This window comes from Plecotus auritus (genome assembly GCF_963455305.1).
Source record: "Plecotus auritus genome assembly, chromosome: 12".
Lineage (NCBI taxonomy): Eukaryota > Metazoa > Chordata > Mammalia > Chiroptera > Vespertilionidae > Plecotus > Plecotus auritus.
In genome coordinates, this window is record NC_137778.1 from 17,659,869 (window position 1) to 17,680,619 (window position 20,751).

The 20,751-nt window shown below is 38.7% G+C and overlaps 1 protein-coding gene across 1 annotated transcript in view; it reads right to left on the reverse strand.

Moving 5' to 3' along the window:
- Positions 1–20,751, reverse strand: part of HMCN1 (hemicentin 1) — a gene marked incomplete at its 5' end in the record, with an annotated part of 394,143 nt that overhangs the window by 146,302 nt on the left and 227,090 nt on the right. The window contains 12 exons of the mRNA XM_080648250.1: positions 567–736; positions 2,574–2,682; positions 3,653–3,934; positions 4,408–4,686; positions 8,185–8,339; positions 11,569–11,695; positions 13,598–13,745; positions 13,892–14,022; positions 15,810–16,004; positions 16,733–16,828; positions 17,699–17,971; positions 19,691–19,818. Coding sequence (XP_080504376.1) covers positions 567–736; positions 2,574–2,682; positions 3,653–3,934; positions 4,408–4,686; positions 8,185–8,339; positions 11,569–11,695; positions 13,598–13,745; positions 13,892–14,022; positions 15,810–16,004; positions 16,733–16,828; positions 17,699–17,971; positions 19,691–19,818 — 2,093 coding nt within the window. The remainder of the gene's footprint in view (positions 1–566; positions 737–2,573; positions 2,683–3,652; positions 3,935–4,407; positions 4,687–8,184; positions 8,340–11,568; positions 11,696–13,597; positions 13,746–13,891; positions 14,023–15,809; positions 16,005–16,732; positions 16,829–17,698; positions 17,972–19,690; positions 19,819–20,751) is intronic.

Genomic DNA, 20,751 nt, shown 5'->3' on the forward strand with positions numbered 1-20,751 from the left:
CTTTTTTTTTCATCCTCACCCAAGGATATGTTTTCATTAATTTTAGAGAAAGAGGAAGGCGGGGGGGGGGGGTGTTTGGGGGGGGGGAGGAAGACAGACAGATAATCAATGTGACAGAGAAACATTGATTAATTGCCTCCTGTATGAACCCCAACCTGGGATCGAGCCTGCAACCTTTTGGAGGGATACAGGATGGCTCTCCAACCAACTGAGAACCCCAGCCAGGTCATATTCACTTTTTTTAAAAATTGATTTTTAGAGAGAGAGAAAGGAGAGGGAGAGAAAACATCAACATGAGAGCAAAACATTGATGAGCTGCCTCCTGCATACTCCCTACAACCTGGGCATGCAACCTGGGCATGTGCCCTGACCAGGAATTAAATCAGCAACCTTTCAGTGCAGGGACAACGCCCAGCCAACTGAGCCATACTGGCCAGGGTGCCAATCCACATTCTTTACATTATTTTCCACACCTCAAGATTTATCCAGAGCTACAGTGAGTTAGCTAATGAAACAATGTAAAAATTAATTTTAAATGAAATGCTCTTGTCCCTTTTTCAGCCTACCATGAACAGTCACTTCAAATTCCTTCCTGTGGTCTCCAGCAGTGTTGGTTGCCACGCACCGATAAAGGCCTGTATCTGACACTTGGGCCTGGGCGATGACCAGTTTGCGTCCATTCAGTAAAATCTTGAATCCATCCCTTTCATCAATTAGCTGGCCATCCTTCAGCCACCTATAGGAGCAAGGCAAAAAGAAGTATGGATATGTATTTAAATGGTTAAGTCCCTGGAATATATATATATCTTCATATATACATATACATTCATATATATGTGTGTGTATATGTGTGTGTGTGTGTGTGTGTGTGTGTATGTATGTATGTATGTATGTATATATGTATCTTGGAGAAATTATATTTATTTATATACTAGAGGCCCATACCCAGCCTGCACCCTCTCCAATCTGGGACCCCTCGAGGGATGTCCGACTGTCCATTTAGGCCCAAACCCACCAGGCAGTCGGCATCCCTCTCACAATCCAGGACTGCTGGCTCCCAACTGCTCACCTGCCTGCCTTCCTGATTGCCCCTAATTGCTTCTGCCTTCCAGTCTGATCACCCCCTAACCACTCCCCTGCCAGCCTAATTGACACCTAACTGCTCCCCTGCTGGCCCGATTGCCCCTAACTGCCCTCCCCTGCTGGCCTGGTCGCCCCTAACTGTCCTCCGCTGCAGGCATGGTCGCCCCCAACTGCCCTCCCCTGCAGGCCTGGTCACCCCCAACTACCCTCCCCTGTAGGCCTGGTCACCCCAACTGCCCTCCCCTGCAGGCTTGTGTCCCTGTCAACTGTCCTCCCCTGCAGGCCTGCTCACCCCCAAGTGCCCTCCCCTGCAGGCCTGATCACCCCCAACTGCCCTCCCCTGCAGGCCCGGTCACCCCCTAACTGCCCTCCACTGCTAGCCTGGGTCCCCCGCAACTGACCTCCACTGCAGGCCTGGTCGCCCCCAACTGCCCTTCTCTGCCAGCCCTGTCACCCCTAACTGCCCTCCCCTGCTGGCTTGATCACCCACAACTGCCCTCCCCTGCAGGCCTGGTCCCTCCCAAATGCCCTCCCCTGCCGGCCATCTTGTGTCCACATGGGGGCGACCATCTTTGATCACATGGGGGCGTCCATCTTGTGTGTTGGAGTGATGGTCAATTTGCATATTACTCTTTTATTAGATAGGATTTTTATACACATACATATATAAATTCTCAATTATGCATTTGCCTAATTTCCCATTTTTTTACTTTATAAAATAAAATAAACTGGGGAAAGGGAAAAAGAAACCCAGGCTAACACAGAAGTTGGCAAGTTGTTGGAACCAGTAACCATGTCTTGAGTTCTTTATTCATCTATTAATGTTAGGTTACAAAATGAGGTAAATGCCCCTAAATATTAGTTACTTGAAATGTTTAAATAATATTAACTAGCGAAATGAACACAATCTTAAAACATCTGTAAAATAAAACCCTGAAATGATATAGCGTTATATTTTTTCATTTCTTATGAGTTATCACTTTCCATATAGTTTTATAATCCTAGGTGAACATATTTTATTCCCTTAGTTGACTGTTCCTTAATTGCATTTCTTATAGCACTTTGGAAATGAAAGATAAATATTCAAGAAATGCTTTGTGAATGAAGGAATGAGAAAATAGAATCAGTGAACATATATGCATGTTAACTATTTCCCTAAAATGTCTGGTACATTTCTTCTTACTTAGTTGTTCATTAAACATTTCAGGTCCCAGGAAGAGTTAACAGACTGCTTAATAGTCTGTTTCTATAAACTGGAGATGTCATTTCTAAGAGCATAAAAAGAATGCCTCTAATTGAGCAGTTTTAAAGACCCTGTGAGTATCAATTAAAAGTCGCCTTGTACATAGTGTGTGTCTATTAAGAGAGGAATATAAAGAATGTAATTTTATACAACCACTTTTAAGCGATGCAGGACCTCTTTCAAGATAGCTCTGAAACACTCACATAAAAAAGTGGGAGGTATTTAACAGACATACCAAAACCCTTACATGATAGTTGGTGGGGGAGAGCCTGTCACTTGACAATCTAGCTCCAATAAGTTATTAACCATCACTATGAAGTAAGATGTTTCATCTCCTCCTTCTACAGCCGGCGGCACTAGAAAACAACAGAGATGTAACATGCAATGAAATGTACGCAAGAAGAAAATACAGCATCGCTTTAAGCAACACTAAGTTGGTAAGTGTCACAGTAACTGGCACGTGAAGGGGATTTGAAATGTTAAGTACATTTTACAATACACACTTGCCTGGGTCAATGAATGTACTTTGGACATATTGCGGATTTTTCGCAATTCATCTAGCACTATGGTGTTACAGATACCATCGGAATATAAAGTGACTCCTATTTTACGTTGCTTATTTTCATAAGAATAAAAGGAGGGAACCTAAGAAACCGGGCCTCTATTCAAGAGCCTTCAATTTAAAAGAAGTAAGACTCAGGATTGCAAGGTGACTTCCAAGACCCAGAGACTAAGCTCCCCGCTGCCCATCACGGTGCCCGGCACGGAAGACCATGCGCTCCCTTCCTGCAGTCAGATGTGGTCACAGATGTACAATGCACCTATGCACTGACAAACACAAAGGATTCTATCAAAACCAGTGGGAGATTTATGTGGGTGTTTGGATCTTGGGACTCTAGTGACAAATCCAACACTCAGAAATGTGCAGTCCAGAGGTGAACAGAAAACTAAATTATTTTATTACTGCAGATTATTTTATTCTCCAGGTTATTTTATTCACTGCATGACCAAAAAATAAAACCAAAACCAACTTTAATATATTTCTATAGATTTCAGAGAGGAAGGGAGAAGGACAGAAAGATAGAAACATCAATGATGAGAGAGAACCATTGATCAGCTGCCTCTTGCACACCCCCTACTAGGGATCGAACCCACAACCCGAGCGAGCATGTGTCTTGACCGGGAATTAAACTGTGACCTCCTGGTTCATAGGTCGATGTTCAATCTCTGAGCCACACCGGCCGGGCCAAAAAAAAAAAAAGCTTTGATAAACTAGTCAGGTTTGGCTATGAATCTGAGAATCCAGATAGTGGCATCCTTATGTACCTAAGACATCCACATCGTATTTGATTTCCTTTTCTCCTGCCACGCTGGTCGCCACACACACGTACTGCCCCCGATCGACTTCCAGGGCACTCGTGATTTCTAGCTTCTTCCCACCAGCTTCTATGCGGATATTGTCACTGGCTTTCACAGGGACGCCATCTTTTAACCAGGTGAGAACTGGCGGAGGGTTGCCGGCAGCTTTGCACTCCAGGGTCAGTGAATGGGCAACAACCACCTGCTTATTCAGAGGTACAGCCAAGTCACCTTCAATCATTGGAGGAACTGTGAGAAAAAAGTAATATTTCAGACAATTCTTAGAATCTCCATGAAATAGGAGGACTCCTACCATTCATCCCGGCTTAGGCTGTTGAGGAAAGAATTTCTTGGGTCAGCTGATCTACAGCTATTCTAAATATTTGTGGGATATTCTATACCGTGTCTGGCTTCTGAAGGGCAAATAGAAGAGAATGCTTTTAGTCCTAACAATGACTTCACCTTCTGCATAAAAACCAAATGGTCTGGTAGCTCTAAGTGCCACGGCCAAATGGTTGGCCAAATGAATGGACCGCTTCCTGCTAACGGTAACTTTTAAAAACATTTTTTCCAAATCGTGGGACAAAGTCTTCTAACTCCTACCCACGCATACTGAAAATAATCAAATCCACCAGGACCTTATTGGTGAATGAATTGGAAGTTGGCCTATTAGAAGGCAGAGGTAGAAAGAGAGATGATTAAAGCACCTATTTGTTCCTTACCATAAACGTCCACGTGGAACGATTTTTCAGCAGTTCCAGCAACATTGCTGACATGACACACGTACGTTGCTGAATCCGAGACCTGTGCTCGAGGGATATGAAGAAACTGTCCTTTATCGATATAAAGTGCTTGCGAACTGGATAGGATCGGCTGGCCGTCCTTATACCACGTGACAGCTGGCATCGGAAGTCCGCGTGTTTCACACTCCAGCTTAATTACGCTGTTGATCAATGCTGCTATTTCCGTGGTGACATTCCCTCCTTTAATACTGGGTGGAACTACAAAGGATTTCAGAGCAAAAACAAGTTTTCTGGGCTTTAGCATCTGCATAAAATCTCAAATGGGACAGGTGTTTAAATGATGCAAAGTATCAAACTACAGCGGGAAGGCAGAAGAGGTTTTGAGGTGAGGTGGGGGGGGGCTGTAAGAGATCAACCGAAGGACTTGTACGCATACATATAAGCATAACCAATGGATACAAGACACTGGGGGGGGGCAGGTAAAGGCATGTACTGGGGGGAAGGGGAGGCCGGGGGGAGGTCAATGGGGGGGAAAAAAAGGAGACATATGTACTACTATTTGTAATACTTCAAACAATTAAAAAAAATAAATGATGCAAAGTAAATACACATTCAAGACAATCAGGAAGCCTGTGATTTATCTGCTGATAATGATTTGCCTGTTTTGTCCATTTTTATCACCCGCCTTCTGGGTTTCCGATAAAGCAGAACGTCACAGCTTTCGTTTCAGAGGTTCGTTTAAGTCCAATAGACATAACAGTCTAAGAACGTTACCTTTACCAAAGCAAAGCAAAGCAAAATGCCACTTAAAGTAGATATAAATGGGCTTGAAATCGGGCCAAGGGAGCAAAATTGTCAGGTGTGGTACAACTTCATGCCCTGCCCCCAAGAAATACTAAAGGTCTAATCAGCCGTGGGCAAACCACGGCCCGCGGGCTGGATCCGGCTGTTCTATCCGGTTCTCTTGCTCTCCCCTCCGCTCCTTTACTTTGAATTTATATTAGTTCACACAAACACTCCATCCATGCTTTTGTTCTGGACCTCCGGTCCAGTTTAAGGACCCATTGTGGCCCTCGAGTCAAAAAGTTTGCCCACCCCTGTAAGTGCTTTCAGAACCAGCTACTGGTGATCACTGTGGAGTCTTTAACTTTTGCTTCTTACTTTTTCTTGGACCTGCCAAGGCTTCACTCACTGGACTTTACTCATCTAATTGGCTACATGTGTCTCTTCCACAATTCAGCAACCACACGCCTGGTTTCTCACACCGCATGAGGACTCTGCTGTCGGAAAAACTCAAGGGCTCAAAACTGCTGCATATTCTGAACGTGGTCACTCCAGGATTGTGCTATAATTGCAACAATTTAAGAGAAACCAAATGGCCCATGTGCCTGACCTGGTGCCTTCACATTATGTTATGACACTTATTTTATTTTAGAATAGGATGTTTTGTGGAATGTTGTTCGTACGCTTAGACTAGGGTTATGGGTCTTTGGGAGAAAGATGACAGAGGTAAAGCACTTTCTCAATCAAGGGTACATGCTATCAGCACACTCATCCTTGACGATGCTACTTTGACAACCTGGTCAAGGCAGATTTTGCTAGGTTTCTTCTAGTGTAGAGTTGCTCTCTTTCGCCCTTGTCTTTGGAAAGGAATCACTCTCCCCAGCTCATACCCATGGGGTAAAGTTATGTTCTACATCCTTGAGAGGGGAACACCTATATAATTTATTTGGAATCGTCTATATGGGAGATTTGTCACTCCTCTTCAATTTATTCATTTATCCAATCATGTATTTAAATCAATATGGACTCCTGAAAACTTATGTTTGGGGTTAAAATCTAATGCTATATTATTTGTTTTGTTGTTTGAATTGTTCCAGTTTTGTCCATTGGAAGCTATTCCAGTTGGCTCCTAGGTCCCTTTGACATACCCAGGTCATTTTATTATTTTAGTACTTTCGAACTTTCTGGTCCCACTACATGCTCCAGGCTGCCTGCATATTCCTGCCCCTGTCCTAGAATTAACCATTTCTCTAAGAAGCCTTGGTTCCTTTTAGTGGAGATGATATTAGAAGACAAGCCCTGGCTGCTGAGCAGAGTACCTCAATGCTTTCTGATAACCATTCTTAGAACTAGTTCACAGTGACAGGCATTCACACACACAAATTTTTCTCACACATAATTTATGGCGAGATCTATTATTATACTTGTATTTTGACAAATTGACAGGTGTTAATGACATTACTTAGTTGGTTTTTTTTATTTATTTGAGGACTAAATGCTAACTCTGAAGAAAGTGAAGAATAGTCTGTATAAAAATTACAAACAAAAGTATTTTCAAAGAAGTTGAAAAAACATGAATCCATTATAATCTGAAGTGGAATCTGCTAAGATGTGTTAAAACTGATGGTAAAAGAAAACAATAACAAAAAAAAACTAAAATAAACTGATGGTGGTAAAAATATGGGTGAGGCTGAAAAAGACTAAGACAGATTTACAAAGCTTATTAAAATATAAGGCATCAAAAGTCTATCTTTATTGCTTATATTATTTATTAGCAAACACTGTGCAAAATATTAATATGTTATTAAACATATTAGTGTTCAAGGTATATTTTATTGGCTCTTATGAATTTAAACATCAGCAGTTTCATATTTTTTTTCAGAAGTAGAAGGTGTATAAAATCACTAATCCTACAATATAGTAGTTTAATTCCTTAATGGTGGTAAAGTTACATTATAATTTTTTGAACTTTAAACTTAGACTAAATTTATTTTCTGAATGAGGAGAATTGTCTTCAAATACGATTACTGAATACTGGAAGATTTTGGAAATTAGTTTGGCTATAAGCTTGATAATTTTTTCAATGAATTCAGCCTAAAATTAGCAGACAAAAACAGCATTTAAGAGTAATATTTATACTGTGTTAGTCATTCTGTTGTTTGAATCACAAGTATGGTCAGCTGCTTAACACATTTCCCATGCACTCGATTCTGCTGCAAATTTGCAGTGAATATATTTTCTGAGCTCAAATTTCAGTTTCAGCAGTGTTTGTCAGACCTGATGCAAATGCAAATGCAAATGATGAAGACTTTCTAAATCAGCTGGGTAGCCTAATTAGATGATACATCCATGAATCCAAAAACACGGGTTCAAACAACTGCCTATCTTCCATAAATATTTTACAAAGGAATAGCATTTATACTTTAAAAGATTGTATTTGTGAAATTGAGAAAAATTACTCTAAGAACATTTCCAGTTGACAGTAGAACAGTTAACATCCATCTATTGCTTAAATTTGCCAAATAAATGCCACTTCCAGTTTCAATTTATGTATACTTTTTCTGAGACCCGTCCTTCTGTTTGTGGAAGGTTGTTAAAGAGAAAGGCTATAAACACATGCACATTAAAATGCACTGTGCCTTTTTAGGGGGTCTTTTTTTTAACATGTCCCTTTAAGGATGTAAACAATTGGCCTATGTATATACCAACCAATTAGGAAATCCATGACCTCTTAAGTGAGATCATATAAAAACCACTAAACCACTTGAAAAAAGTCCATACTTATTGATAAAATGCATTAAAATGGGATGCAACATTCTAGCCTAAAACACATAAAGACAGACTGTTTATTCTAAAGTAGCATTCTAAATTATTCAGTCTGAATAAAAGAACAGTTAATATTAGCGTGAACCCTGCTTTTCAATTTATACGGAGAACTGATACCAATGAAAAGCACAGGAAAGTCACACTTACTATGGACTGTCAGTTTTATGTCCTTGGCTTGCTTGCCAGCTGCATTGGACACAGTACACTGGTAGCGCCCCTTGTCACTTCTTCGTGCGTTCTTTAAATGTAAAACTTGTCCTCTGTCTAGAAGTTCAATATTAGGATCTCCCAAAAACAAAGGCCTAGAAAAAATAAGATTTCATTCCGTGAGTCCATTTTTATTTTCCTATATTTCCTCTCTTCTTAATCACAACAAAAATCATTGTCAAATGAGGTTAAAAATCAACGTTGCATTTTTTAGTATAAATCTTTTTTAAAAAATGATGTGATTAGTACTCCTACTGAGAAGTATGGAATTATTAAACCACTTCACTAATGCAAGTGAGAAAACTGTCACTTTAAGATGAAGAGTTTCTTCATTTGGAACTTAAAGTGTTGAATAATATTAATAGAAAACTGGCAGTATCATTATCTACTTCAGTCATTCATCCCTTCCTCTTTTTCTTCTTCTGGTTGTTTTGCTTTTGTTTTGTTTTGTTTTTTTGTGGTTTTTTTTTGGGGGGGGGAGTGGTGTTTGCACAGCCAATATTTCTACTATCATTTAGAAAAGAAAAACCAAGAGTATAGGAGCTCCAGGCCAAGCAATATCATTTTCGAACCAATTGTCACTATATCAATATCTGGAAAAGTATCCACAATAGAAAAAATGGTTATTACTTACTAAAGGCAATGACCAGGCCAACTTTTCTAAAAAGTAGATATTATCATAAATACAAATGGTTTTTTATTCATAAACACTGAGAGATATTTATGACAAATGCAGCTCATATATAGTTGTCCAGGAAGTCTTTTTCTGCTATACCGAGCCATTTACTGACTATTAAATGTTCACTTTATACAATTGGCAACAGCTTTACTTAATACTCAAAGCATCATGGTTATTAAAGTCTATGATATCACAAGAGTCATCTCTTTAAAAATCCATTGACCTTCTTTTTAGGAATACTCACAGCTAGTTTTTAAAAAGTTGCAGTGACTTAACCACATGATACCTAATTAGAAGCATTGCTATATTAATAAGCCACTAGTCAGACTAAAGATTAAATGGAAACACATTTAATTTCTTTGCTAGCATCCTTTACTACTTCTTGCATGACATTTTGTATAAAGTTCTCAAAAGCTAAGAGAATAAAGTACTTAGTTTAAGGCATTTTAACTGTTTAAGGAAGTGAATACCTGACACGGTTATTCAAATTTAAGTAACTTAAAAACCATTTTACTAACAGTTAATTATGCAAGTAACATAATAATTTAAAGAAGTAAAAAATGTAAGCATTATAGTAAGGAAAGGGCTTCTTGGTTTATTACCCCTAATGTGAGTCTTCTCTCTAGACCTCTCACCATTATCAGTTTGGTTTGTATTCTCCCACGTTTTCCTAAATATTTTTACCCATAAATATATTTCCAAGGGAATCTAACGTTTTTGTACATAAATAGCATTGTGTTCTTGTTCTACTTTTTACCCAATAATAGCTATGGAGATATCGTTGGTACATAGAGTTTGATCTTATTCTTTTTAACTGCTGCATAGTACTTCTTAATACGACCGCGTTGTGAGTTATCTACCCATTTTCCTAGTGTGGTGCTTTAGGCAGTTCTTGCTTTTCTGCCATCACAGCTTTGCAGGGAATATCATCGAGATATTATCATCGAGGGAGAAAATCCTGTGGACACCATGACTGCTTCCTGCTCTAGATGCTGAAGCTGTAATTGCTCCATGACAGCACAGGAGCATTCAAATCTTTTCTTTTTTAAAAAATATATTTTTATTGATTTCAGAGAGAGGAAGGGAGAGAGAGAGATAGAAACACCACTGATGAGAGGGAATCATTGATCGGCTGCCTCCTGCATGCCCCCCACTGGGGATGGAGCCCACAACCCGGGCATGTGCCCTGACCAATAACTGAACTGTGACCTCCTGGTTCATAGGTCGACGCTCAACCACTGAGCCACACCGGTCAGGCTAGAGCATTCAAATCTTAATAGTACCAGTGTCTTAACCACATGATACATAATTAGAAGCATTGCTATATTAATAAGCCAGTAGTATCTTTCATAGTACCAGTTCACATTCTCCCCAGCAGAATACTATATCAAAATTTCCCATTCTGTAGCAAATACATAATATTTTTCAAATATCACTTTTTTATTTTTGCCTGGCTTGTGAATAATAAAATCGTATGATTTCTGTGTACATTCTCCAAATTATTGAGGGTGAGCATCTGCTAATACATTTATTGCTTACTTAATATATTTTTAATTGCCTGTTCGTACCCTCCATACATTTTTCTATGCTGTTGTTTGGGTTACTGATCTTTAAAAAGTTTGCATACAGTCCTTTATTTACACTGATAAGTTTTACTCTTGGCTGCGTAGGTCTTAAGACACCTGCTCTGAGGAACTACTCTAATACATGAATTGTGACCATGCCATGAGAAATGAACTCTCACGAGCAATACAAATCATGCAGTTATATCAGTGTGGGCAAACCTCAACAGACCTTGAACTTGAAGTCTAAGAAACATCTGACTGCTCTTCTGTGGTTGTTCTTTTTTGCCTGTATAGAGAACTAGCTTAAGTATTCCTAGATTGCTGTCGTAAACAAATTTTCTTTTTCTTTTTCCTTTTCTTTTCTTTGTTAATCCTCACCCAAGTATATTTCCTTTGCTTTTTAGAGAGAGTGGAAGGGAGAGACAGAGGGAGGGAGGGAACGAGAGAAGGAGGAAGAGAGAAAGAAAGAGAGAGAGAGAGAGAGAGAGGGAAAGAGGGAAGGAAGAGAGAGAGAGAGAGAGAGAGAGAGAGAGAGAGAGAGAGAGAGAGAGAGAGAGATGTGAGAGAGATACATCAATTGGTTGCCTCCTGCATACCTTGACCAGGGCCAGGGATTGAACCTGCAACCCAGGAATGTGCCCTTGACTAGGAATTGAACCTGTGACACCTGGGTGCTCAGAGCGGCACTCTAGCCATTGAGCCACACTGGCCAGAGCAACACATTTTCTTTTTAAATAATTCAAACAATTGCCATATCAAAACAAAATCACTTCTGCATTTGGAACTTACATTTTTTTATTTTTAAAAAATTCTTAGCCTGTGGACAGACTATTTCATGTATAATAAACTTGAATTTCATATGTTTCTAAAATAAAATCCCCAGCAATTATAAAGAGCCTTGTAATTCATAAGAACAAAAGGCATTATAAGGCTGTGAGACCACTTTTTGAGCAATATTGTCTTCTGTCATGCGCATTCAATAATAGTCCGTGAGGTAAAATAATTAAGAGAAAATCCATATGCATTTACACATCGATTTCCTATAAATACCCTTGTAACAAATACAGAAAAGATACTCACTTGCCATCTTTGAACCAGTCAATCACTGGGAAGGGAGTGCCCTTGACCTGGCATTCAAGGCTGGTGTCGTGGCTGAGGACAACTGAGACTTCATTGGCGGAGTTGGCACCTATTATGGTGGGTGGGACTTAAACAAAGACATATTATCATGAAAATCTATAACTTTGCAAAAAGAGTGGGGGGAAGGAGATCAGATGATCAATGATTTCTACAGCATTTCAACACGATCTTACTGTTAAACATATCACAGAATAATCTTTTTTCATATCACATTTAACCAAATGTTAAGTTCAAGTACAGGAATACATTCATGAAAAACTTGATAGCAGGACAATTCTTGGCAGTACAAAACTCGTTTTGCTCATTTTGAGGAGTATTAAACCCATGTACAGAAGGAGTTAGAATATGAGTGAGTACTGAAGCTCATACAATTTACTACTGCTATACATTTTAATGAATGACATAACCAATGTCAATCTTATAATGAGTGTTCAAATTTTACCTATCACACCATAGTCCTGCTTAAAATATATCACCCCTGTCTCTTTTAGAAGGCTCCTACGCTAAAACTGTATCTGAGTATAGTGATGGCTCTGCTAGTTTTTATTCTCGGAATTATCAAACATATTGAAGAGCTCCTGTACACTTTCCTGACCTTCAAATCTTCTCCCTTCACATCATGCTAAGGTGTCTGGTTCTTCATCTTCAGGGAAATGAAGGGTTTCATCTCCATGTGTTAGAGGGTTTCAGTAGGGGAGGGATACAATCAGATTTGTGTTTTAAAACCATGCTGGCTGTTGCATAAAGAGTGGATTCCCATGGCAAAGAGTGGATGATGGGGTGAGTTAGGAGGCTATTATATGGTATTAACGCAGCTTATAAATGATACCTTCAGAGTGGAAATAGAAAGGAGTAAATAATTTAACATGGAATTAGGAAATAGACTTAAGAGGATGTAGGTTTAAGGAGCAGGGGAGATGGAGGTAGGAAGGTTCTGGAAGAAGTGAGTGGATGGGTGGAGGTACTGGTCACTATGATAGGAATCACCACAGGTAGCCAGAACAGACATTCGTTGAGACCACTCAATTCACCATGCCAGAGAAGTCTGAGCTGGAGATAAAAATGTGGGAATCCTCAGCACAGATAAAATTCAAAGCACATGAGTGTGTCAAGAGAAATGATGCCAATAGGACTAATGGCAGAAAAGATTACTTAGATTTTATAGCCTATACTTAAATATAATAATGGTAATGTTGGTACAGGAAATGCAAAGTACTTCAGACTTTGAGAAGTTTAGTGAGAAAGATTAATTTTATATTATAACAGTTTTGTATGGTAATTTTAATGCAGCACCATTCCTACTTCCACCCCAGACTTATAAATCATATGCCCATCTTGGTGAGCAAAATATTGAGAAGAGAGGAAGTCATTTTATCACTATGTAAACTCACATTGGCAAATATAATTTCACAAACTAAATTATAAAATTTTAAGTTTATGATTACTGTTAAAAATTAAAAATGTTTGCTAACCCAATTTATTACACTTATTACCTGTTCTCAGAATTCTCCCCCATTAATTAGAATCAGAGCTGAGGTGATTTAGTTACAAAAATTAATTAGAATGCAGGGGAAGGTGCATTTTCTACCATCCAAGTTCAAGTACAACCTAGTAGCTTCAGGAGACGTCAACAGCATGAATGGTACTTACTCTGCCTCATCCTACACAGTTACTACCCAGAGAATATTCTGCCCACCTAACTGGAGAAATTGACAAGTGTTGTAATTTACTATTTTATGTATAAGATAGTACCAAAAACCCATAGATGTCTCTGTATGATAAATAATAATACCTTTTAAATCTCTATACAATACGGTTCTGTTCAACAAATATTAATGACAAAAATAATGATAAATTGGAAAATATTTATCCCTATCGATTTATTTTTCTCTTTACTCTTTCAGTCAGCTCTATCGTATGTAAGAAATGCATCTGATTTGTAGTGTTTTTAAAAGAATGTTTTCCTTACCTAGCACATCGATGTTAAAGGACTTCTGAGAGGAGCCTGCAACATTAATTGCTTTGCAGGAGTATCTTCCCGCATCCTTTGGAGTGGCTTTGAAGAGCTTTAATATCTTCCCGTTGTTCACAATCTGAACAGTGCTGCTTTCAGTCACCTTTAAGGGCCAAAATGCTCCGGGTTATTTCCAATCCCAATTAGGATGCATAATCAAAAATTCACAGTTTTATTGAGAAGAAAGTCTCATCTGAATGATGTCATTCAGAGGCAAGAAATGAGGAATATTTGGATGTCTCCATTTACCTGGACATCGTCTTTGTACCACATAATGATGGGAGAGGGAGTACCTTCAACTTCACAGAAGAGGTTGGTCAGCTGATTGACCAACACGGACACATTTGTTACTTGTTCTTTATCTTTAATTACTGGAGGAACTGCAAAAAAAGAGGAGTCATGGCTACATACCCTTATAATAAATATTACTTACGAAGTTTATTTGCTCAGGCCTTTAGTAAGCAAATTCTATCAGATTTGTGCTTAAAAACCAGCTGGTCATATTTTAAGCACATGCCTTAATAGAAAATGAAAAGTCTTGACCAATATATTTATATGTAATCCTTATTGAATTTTTCTTTTTCAGAGTTTTGAACTGAGGATATACTTCAGGATAAATTGAAGGGAGAACCTATTTATTCTACAAATCACTTAAAATACAAATTACTAGTGTCTTAATTAAGTCACGTGGGCCTCATTACTTTCCTGACATAAATGAATATGGCCCAGGATCTATGAAAGCCAATAACCATCAAATTTTAAAAGGTACACAGCTTTGACAAAACGACAAAAGTACAATATTTTCATTGAAGTGTTACTTATAATAGCAAAAAACTGGTAATCTAAATGTTCATCATTAATAGAGGAAGGTTAAGTTAATAATGGCATAGCCATAAAGTGTAGGTATAAATAAGGGTTAGGAATATTGAATAATCTCAAAGACAGATTGTTTTAGCAACACAGACAAGGTGAAGAGTAATGGATATAAAATGAGGATAGCCCTAGCCGGTTTGGCTCAGTGGATAGAGCATCAGCCTGTGGATTGAAGGGTCCCAGGTTTGATTCTGGTCAAGGGCACATGCCCGGGTTGTGGGCTCGATCCCCAGTAGGGGGCGTGCAGGAGGCAGCCAATCAATGATTCTCTCTCATCATTGATGTTTCTCTCTCTCTCTTTCCCTCTCCCTTCCTCTCTGAAATCAATGAAAATATATTTAAAATATAAATACATAAAAATAAATAAATAAATGAATAAAGAAGATGAGGAGAGCCCTGTTGGTGTGCTCAGCGGTTAGAGTGTTGGCCCGTGCCCGGAAGGTTCTGGGGTTTGATTCCAGGTAAAGGGCACGTAACTGGGTTGTGGGAGCATTTCTTGGCACGTAACTGCGTATGTGGGAGGCAGCCAATAAATGTCTCTGTCTCTCTCTCTCTCTCTCCCCGACCCTTCCCTTCCTTCCACTTTTTTTAGAAATTGATGGGAAAAAATATCCTCAGGTGAGGGTTAACCAAAAATTAAAATAAAATAAAATGAGGACAAAAATGTAAATATATATTTCTTTGCATATGTATAAATATCTCTGGGAAGATACACACACATACATATAAAGCTAATGACTTCCTTGGGCCCCAGGGAGGATTAGGAGATGACTCAGCTCCTGGTCAGGACACTTTTGACTATATATATTTTTCTATCATTTAAATTTTGAATGATATAGGTGAAGAGATTAATCAAAGAAAAAAACAAATTCACAGACACAGACAATAGTATGGTGATTACCAGAGGGAAAGGGGGAGGGGGTGGGGGGTGTTAGAAGAGGGTAAAGGGAAGATAAATGGTGGTGGAAGGAGACTTGACTTGGGGTGGTAAATGCATAACACAATATATAATACACAATGATTTATTATAGAACTGTACACCTGAAACCTATATAATTTTATTAACCAATGTCACACCAATAAATTCAATAAAAAATTTAAAAAATAATAAAGTTACAATAAAAAATTACATTTTAATCAAATCAATCAATAAATACAATCAGATCACCAGTTTTGTTTGATAACAGTTCTATTCACATTACATAATACTACACTGAGAGAATAACTTACATATAATAATTTGAAAATGTCAAATATTCAATTACGTGATTTTAACGTTTTTATCTGTATTTACCATGGACTTTGAGGTTATATTTTTTTTCTGTGGTCCCAGCTTCATTGACTACTACACAGATGTACTCCCCATTGTCATATGGTGTAACAGAAGCAATAACCAACATTGTGCCTTCGTCCAAGACAGAAATACTGGGCTCTCTGCCTGTCAGCTCTCTACCATTCCGTAACCACTTGATGGTTGGTTTGGGAGTACCTAAAAAAGGAATTAAAGCCTTGTGATATTTTACAACAAAATTAGAAATCACTATTAAAGATCCAGTATACTAGGAGAAAATAAAATTTTTGTTATAACTATAATTTGTACCCTAATGTATATGCTACTTTCAGATAATTTCCCCAGGCATGGGTACCTCTAATTCCTGATTAGTCTTAAGACCTATGATTTCTAGTGTAGAGTTTGATCAAAGTTACTTTTATCAAGACATTCAGATGACAGTAAGAAAGAAAAGCATTTTCTTGTGAATCATGGGAAAACTATATTAATCAAATAGACTAGATATATGAGGAGTTTTTGGTTGAAAATAAAGAGAGAAAATAAGATACTAACATAGGAATAAACACGAAGACTGCCCAACCAAATAGACTGCATAAGTGATGTAATAAAATGATGCTTTATAATTCACATTTTAAAATAGGCCTGACAGAATAGAGATGTAATGGGAAAGAGCATGAACTATATGGAAGACATACTTGATGAGGCAAGTTTGAAAGAGAAGAAGGTTTTTCCACTGAAGGAAATAAAATACCTGAGAGGGAAAACACTTATTCAAAGAGCTGTTATTTGAAAGAGGGATTAGTTTCTATTATGCCTCGATAGTATAACAAGAACTGTCAAGTGGGATTTTATGAATTGATGTGGGCTCAGTGTAGAAGGAACAATATGACATTACGCCAATGCCCATATGTCTGAGTGGTACACACCTTTTGCAGGACATGGAAATGCAATGCGCTGATTGGCCACTCTTTCTTGGAATGGGGTGTTATATGGAGGTTCCAGATCTTCCAGTGTAGGTGGTTCTGTTAGAAAAATAAATGTATTATCTCAGACTTGGACAAAGTACCAAGTACCATGCTAAGTTCGATACCTACTTATCTTCCCTCCTTGCCTTTGTATTGGTATTCTCCCTGACCAGGAATGTTCTTCGCCCTGATTTCCACATGGCTGGTTCCTTAGAGTCAACAAGATCTCACCCTAAATACCACCTCCTCACAGGAGGCCTACCTGACAATCCAACCTAACATAGCCAACTGCTAGGAGCATCACCCTATTTTAATTTTCCACCCAGCACTTATATGATCCATGTTTTTGTTTATTTATTTGCTTGCTCTCTGCCTATCCACAGTGGAACAGCTCATAAAAGCAAGTGCTTTGCCTTTTTCATGACTTCCTCCTCACTGCCAAAAACAGGACAGACACTTGGTAGGAGCTGGATAAATATTTGTAGCTTGAAGGAACAATTAAACCCTCTAAACAAGGCCAACATCATTACAGCAAACCATGGAACTAGATTTTCTAGGGATCAATATTGAGCACACCCTACCACTATCAGGGGAAATCCTACTCCAATTCACTCTGCCCCAAATTTTTCCCAAACCAAAGACAGTGGGTGGGGCAGTGATCTGGGATTGATGCCATCATCTACATCATTCATGGCAATTTCATTTTCAAAGGTAAACATACAAAAATGGAGGCCGGTTTAGTAATAGCAGGGTTTCGTTTCTTTTTAGAATGGGTCTCCTTCCAAAGTTGAGTCAAGAGTCATATACAGAAATCTTCTGAAAGTGATCCAGGACTACCTAGGACTATGTATTTTGTATGTAGTCTCCAGCCATTTTCTCACACTCCCAACCCCCACCATACATGTAGCTCCCTATGCCCCAAATCACCTTGGACGTGGAGTGTTATCTCTGTTTCATCGCTGCCTGCTATGTTAGCAGCAACACATGTGTATACTCCGGCATCTGAGAGCATGGCTTGGTTGATGCTTAACATTCCACCTGGATGGCTAATATGCTGGACTCCATCAACCAGCACGGCGCTTCCACCCTTAAACCAGGTGATCACAGGAAGAGGCGTCCCTTGAGCATGGCACGGAATGTCCGCTCTTTGGCCAACTTGGACTTTCAGAAGTTTAGGGCCACGATGTATCTTTGGAGGAACTGGAAACAACAACTGAGTATCCATAATTCAATTTTTAAAAATTCCCTTCCTTTTCTCACTTTAAATGAGAGCTCCTTACCGAGAGGCAGGATGACAAAGTGGAATAACCTCAGGATGTAGACCCAGGCTCAGGCCACTTACTAACTCTGTCAATTTCCTGAGGCCGGTTTGTTTCCTAAGCCAAATAGCCTCTTCCACACCAGCACACTGCAAGGACTATGGGACAAAATACATGTAGAACGCCTTGTTCTAAACGTGAGGGAGAGCAAGCACTTAAAAATGTTAGATTTCCTGCCAAAACCGGTTTGGCTCAGTGGATAGAGCGTCGGCCTGCGGACTGAAGGGTCCCGGGTTTGATTCCGGTCAAGGGCATGTACCTTGGTTGCGGGCACATCCCCAGTAGGGGGTGTGCAGGAGGCAGCTGATTGATGTTTCTCTCTCATCGATGTTTCTAGCTCTCTATCCCTCTCCCTTCCTCTCTGTAAAATATCAATAAAATATATTTTAAAAAATGTTAGATTTCCTTTAATCTGTAAATAACTTAAGGTTTAAAACCCTATTAAAAGGTGATCGAGATCATTTCTATAAAAGACTAAAACAAAAAGCATTTCTCTCTAAATATTCTTAATTTTTGTTCTCTTTGTGGAAGCTTGAGCCAGACAGGAAGACAAGGTTCTCATAAAGGGCTCTGCTAATTTCAGAGAAGAAAATCAAGATCAAGTCTCCATTATTTCTCTTTACCTGCCCTCCTATGGAAATTTAAATGAGATAACGTACCAAAGCACTGGCATGTATTACTGGGTTCCACATACATGCAGTATGTGCTATAGAATCAAAGAGACCCATAAGGATATAATCAGGATTTATATACCTTATTCCCCTAAAAACACACACTCATCTGTCCTTTCTTTTAAACTTAATATTTAACCAATACTTTCAATAGGTCGTTACTAACAAGAAGCCTATAAGTTTGATAGTATTATTGTCATTATTTCATGAAGGAGAAAACTACAGACAAGAGAGGTAAGGTAATATGCCTAGTGCCCTCGGACTAGTAAATGGAGAACGCTCATCGGATTTCAAATCCCAGGACCAATAGGATACTAATGTAGAAATTAATCTGACAGCGAAATCAAGTCAATACCATCTGAGAAAATTTCCTCTATTTGAATACCCAGCACCTCCACAAGGCCTGGCTTAGCGTATGTACTCGCTACCAGTAAGTATGCTTTGGGTGAATGAATAACTGAACAGACTATGGTAAGTTGAGGGAATAAAGCAGGCTAATTAGTTTTAAAGTAGTTAAAAAATCTAGGAAGCAGAATGTTTCCAGTTGCTGAACCCTTTGAATAGTGAAAATGACCGTTTAACTACTATTGAATTCTTTCTTGAGAACTCACACTCACTTCAAAAAGCCACCAGTCTGAACACATTTTTATTACTGCGCTTCAAAAATAGTCAAAAGTCACTGTAGACATCTAATACAATTGAGATCCAAAAATTTAATATTGTTCATTTGAGGGAAAGGGGGAGAGTTGTTTACAGATGGCAGATACACTTTTCAGAGTCAATGAAAGAAAATCACATCTCAGATTTAAAAAAAATTTTTTCTCTCATTATTCTATGTACAATTTGGAGGTAATCTATCAAAGAAACTAGGAAGATGGAGCTCCCTGAGGCCAGTACACAGATATCTACGCCTTCATTTCAGAACTCACCGTGAACACTTAATTTAACAGACTGAGTCACGTTCCCAGCAATGTTTGTGGCAACGCAGAGATACCGCCCACTGTCTGAAACGCGGGTCTCTGTGATCTTCATTGAGCCAGAAGGCAGGAATGTGTGTCTAAAAGAAAGAAACCACATAGTTGACTACAGAACACAAGAATTTAAATACCCCCTCTATGCATTGTGGAATTGCTACTCTGCAAGCAGGTTTTGAAACTGTTTTCCCAGCTATAATGTCTTTTTATACACCTTAAAAGTAGCTTAGGTGCATTATTATCTTGTGTAGTCTGTATGATGCTCTTGCAGAGAGAGAAGTCTGTATAAAATCAGTTTTATTTTTCTTTTAAACCTAACTTAATGATCAGAAATCATCAAGTAACTGCACATCTCTGGTTTATCAAGCTGCAGGTATACAAAGCAAATGTATATTTTAGTAAATTGATATATTTTGAATAATTTATTCTTTTTCTACAAATTTATTTAAAATTTTAGTGTGCTAAAATCAAGGCAAAAGAAGGTACATGTGTAATTCTCAAATACATATTGAATATATTCCTCCTATAGAACCATAATGTAGTTGGGTGAACCAGACCCACATATAAAAACTTTTTTTATATTAACTGAACTAAAAACTTTATTCTATTAATTTTACTAAAAAACAGAGACAACAAAGGAATGGTATTAAGAACAAAGGCCCAATTTGCACATTCAACAAGAAACAGACAAGTCACCGAGAACTGTGCAGGATGTTTAAAGAGGCAATTCTTAGATAACACCAATGGCTAACAAGCAGTGGAAGCATTCTGGGCTCCTGGGAAGTCAGTCCCATGAAACCAAGACAGGCAAGATATCATTGTACAGCCATCTGACTGGCAAAAATGTGTAAGCCGGTCAACACCAGGCACTGATTCTAATGTGGAAACAGGTACACCTAGATCCTATTGGTGGGAGCTAACCAGTACTGCCCCTTTGGAGAGCAATTCAGCCATGTCTACAAAGCTGAAAACAGGAATTCCTTCTGACTGGAAACTGTAGTGCTAGGTACAGGTCT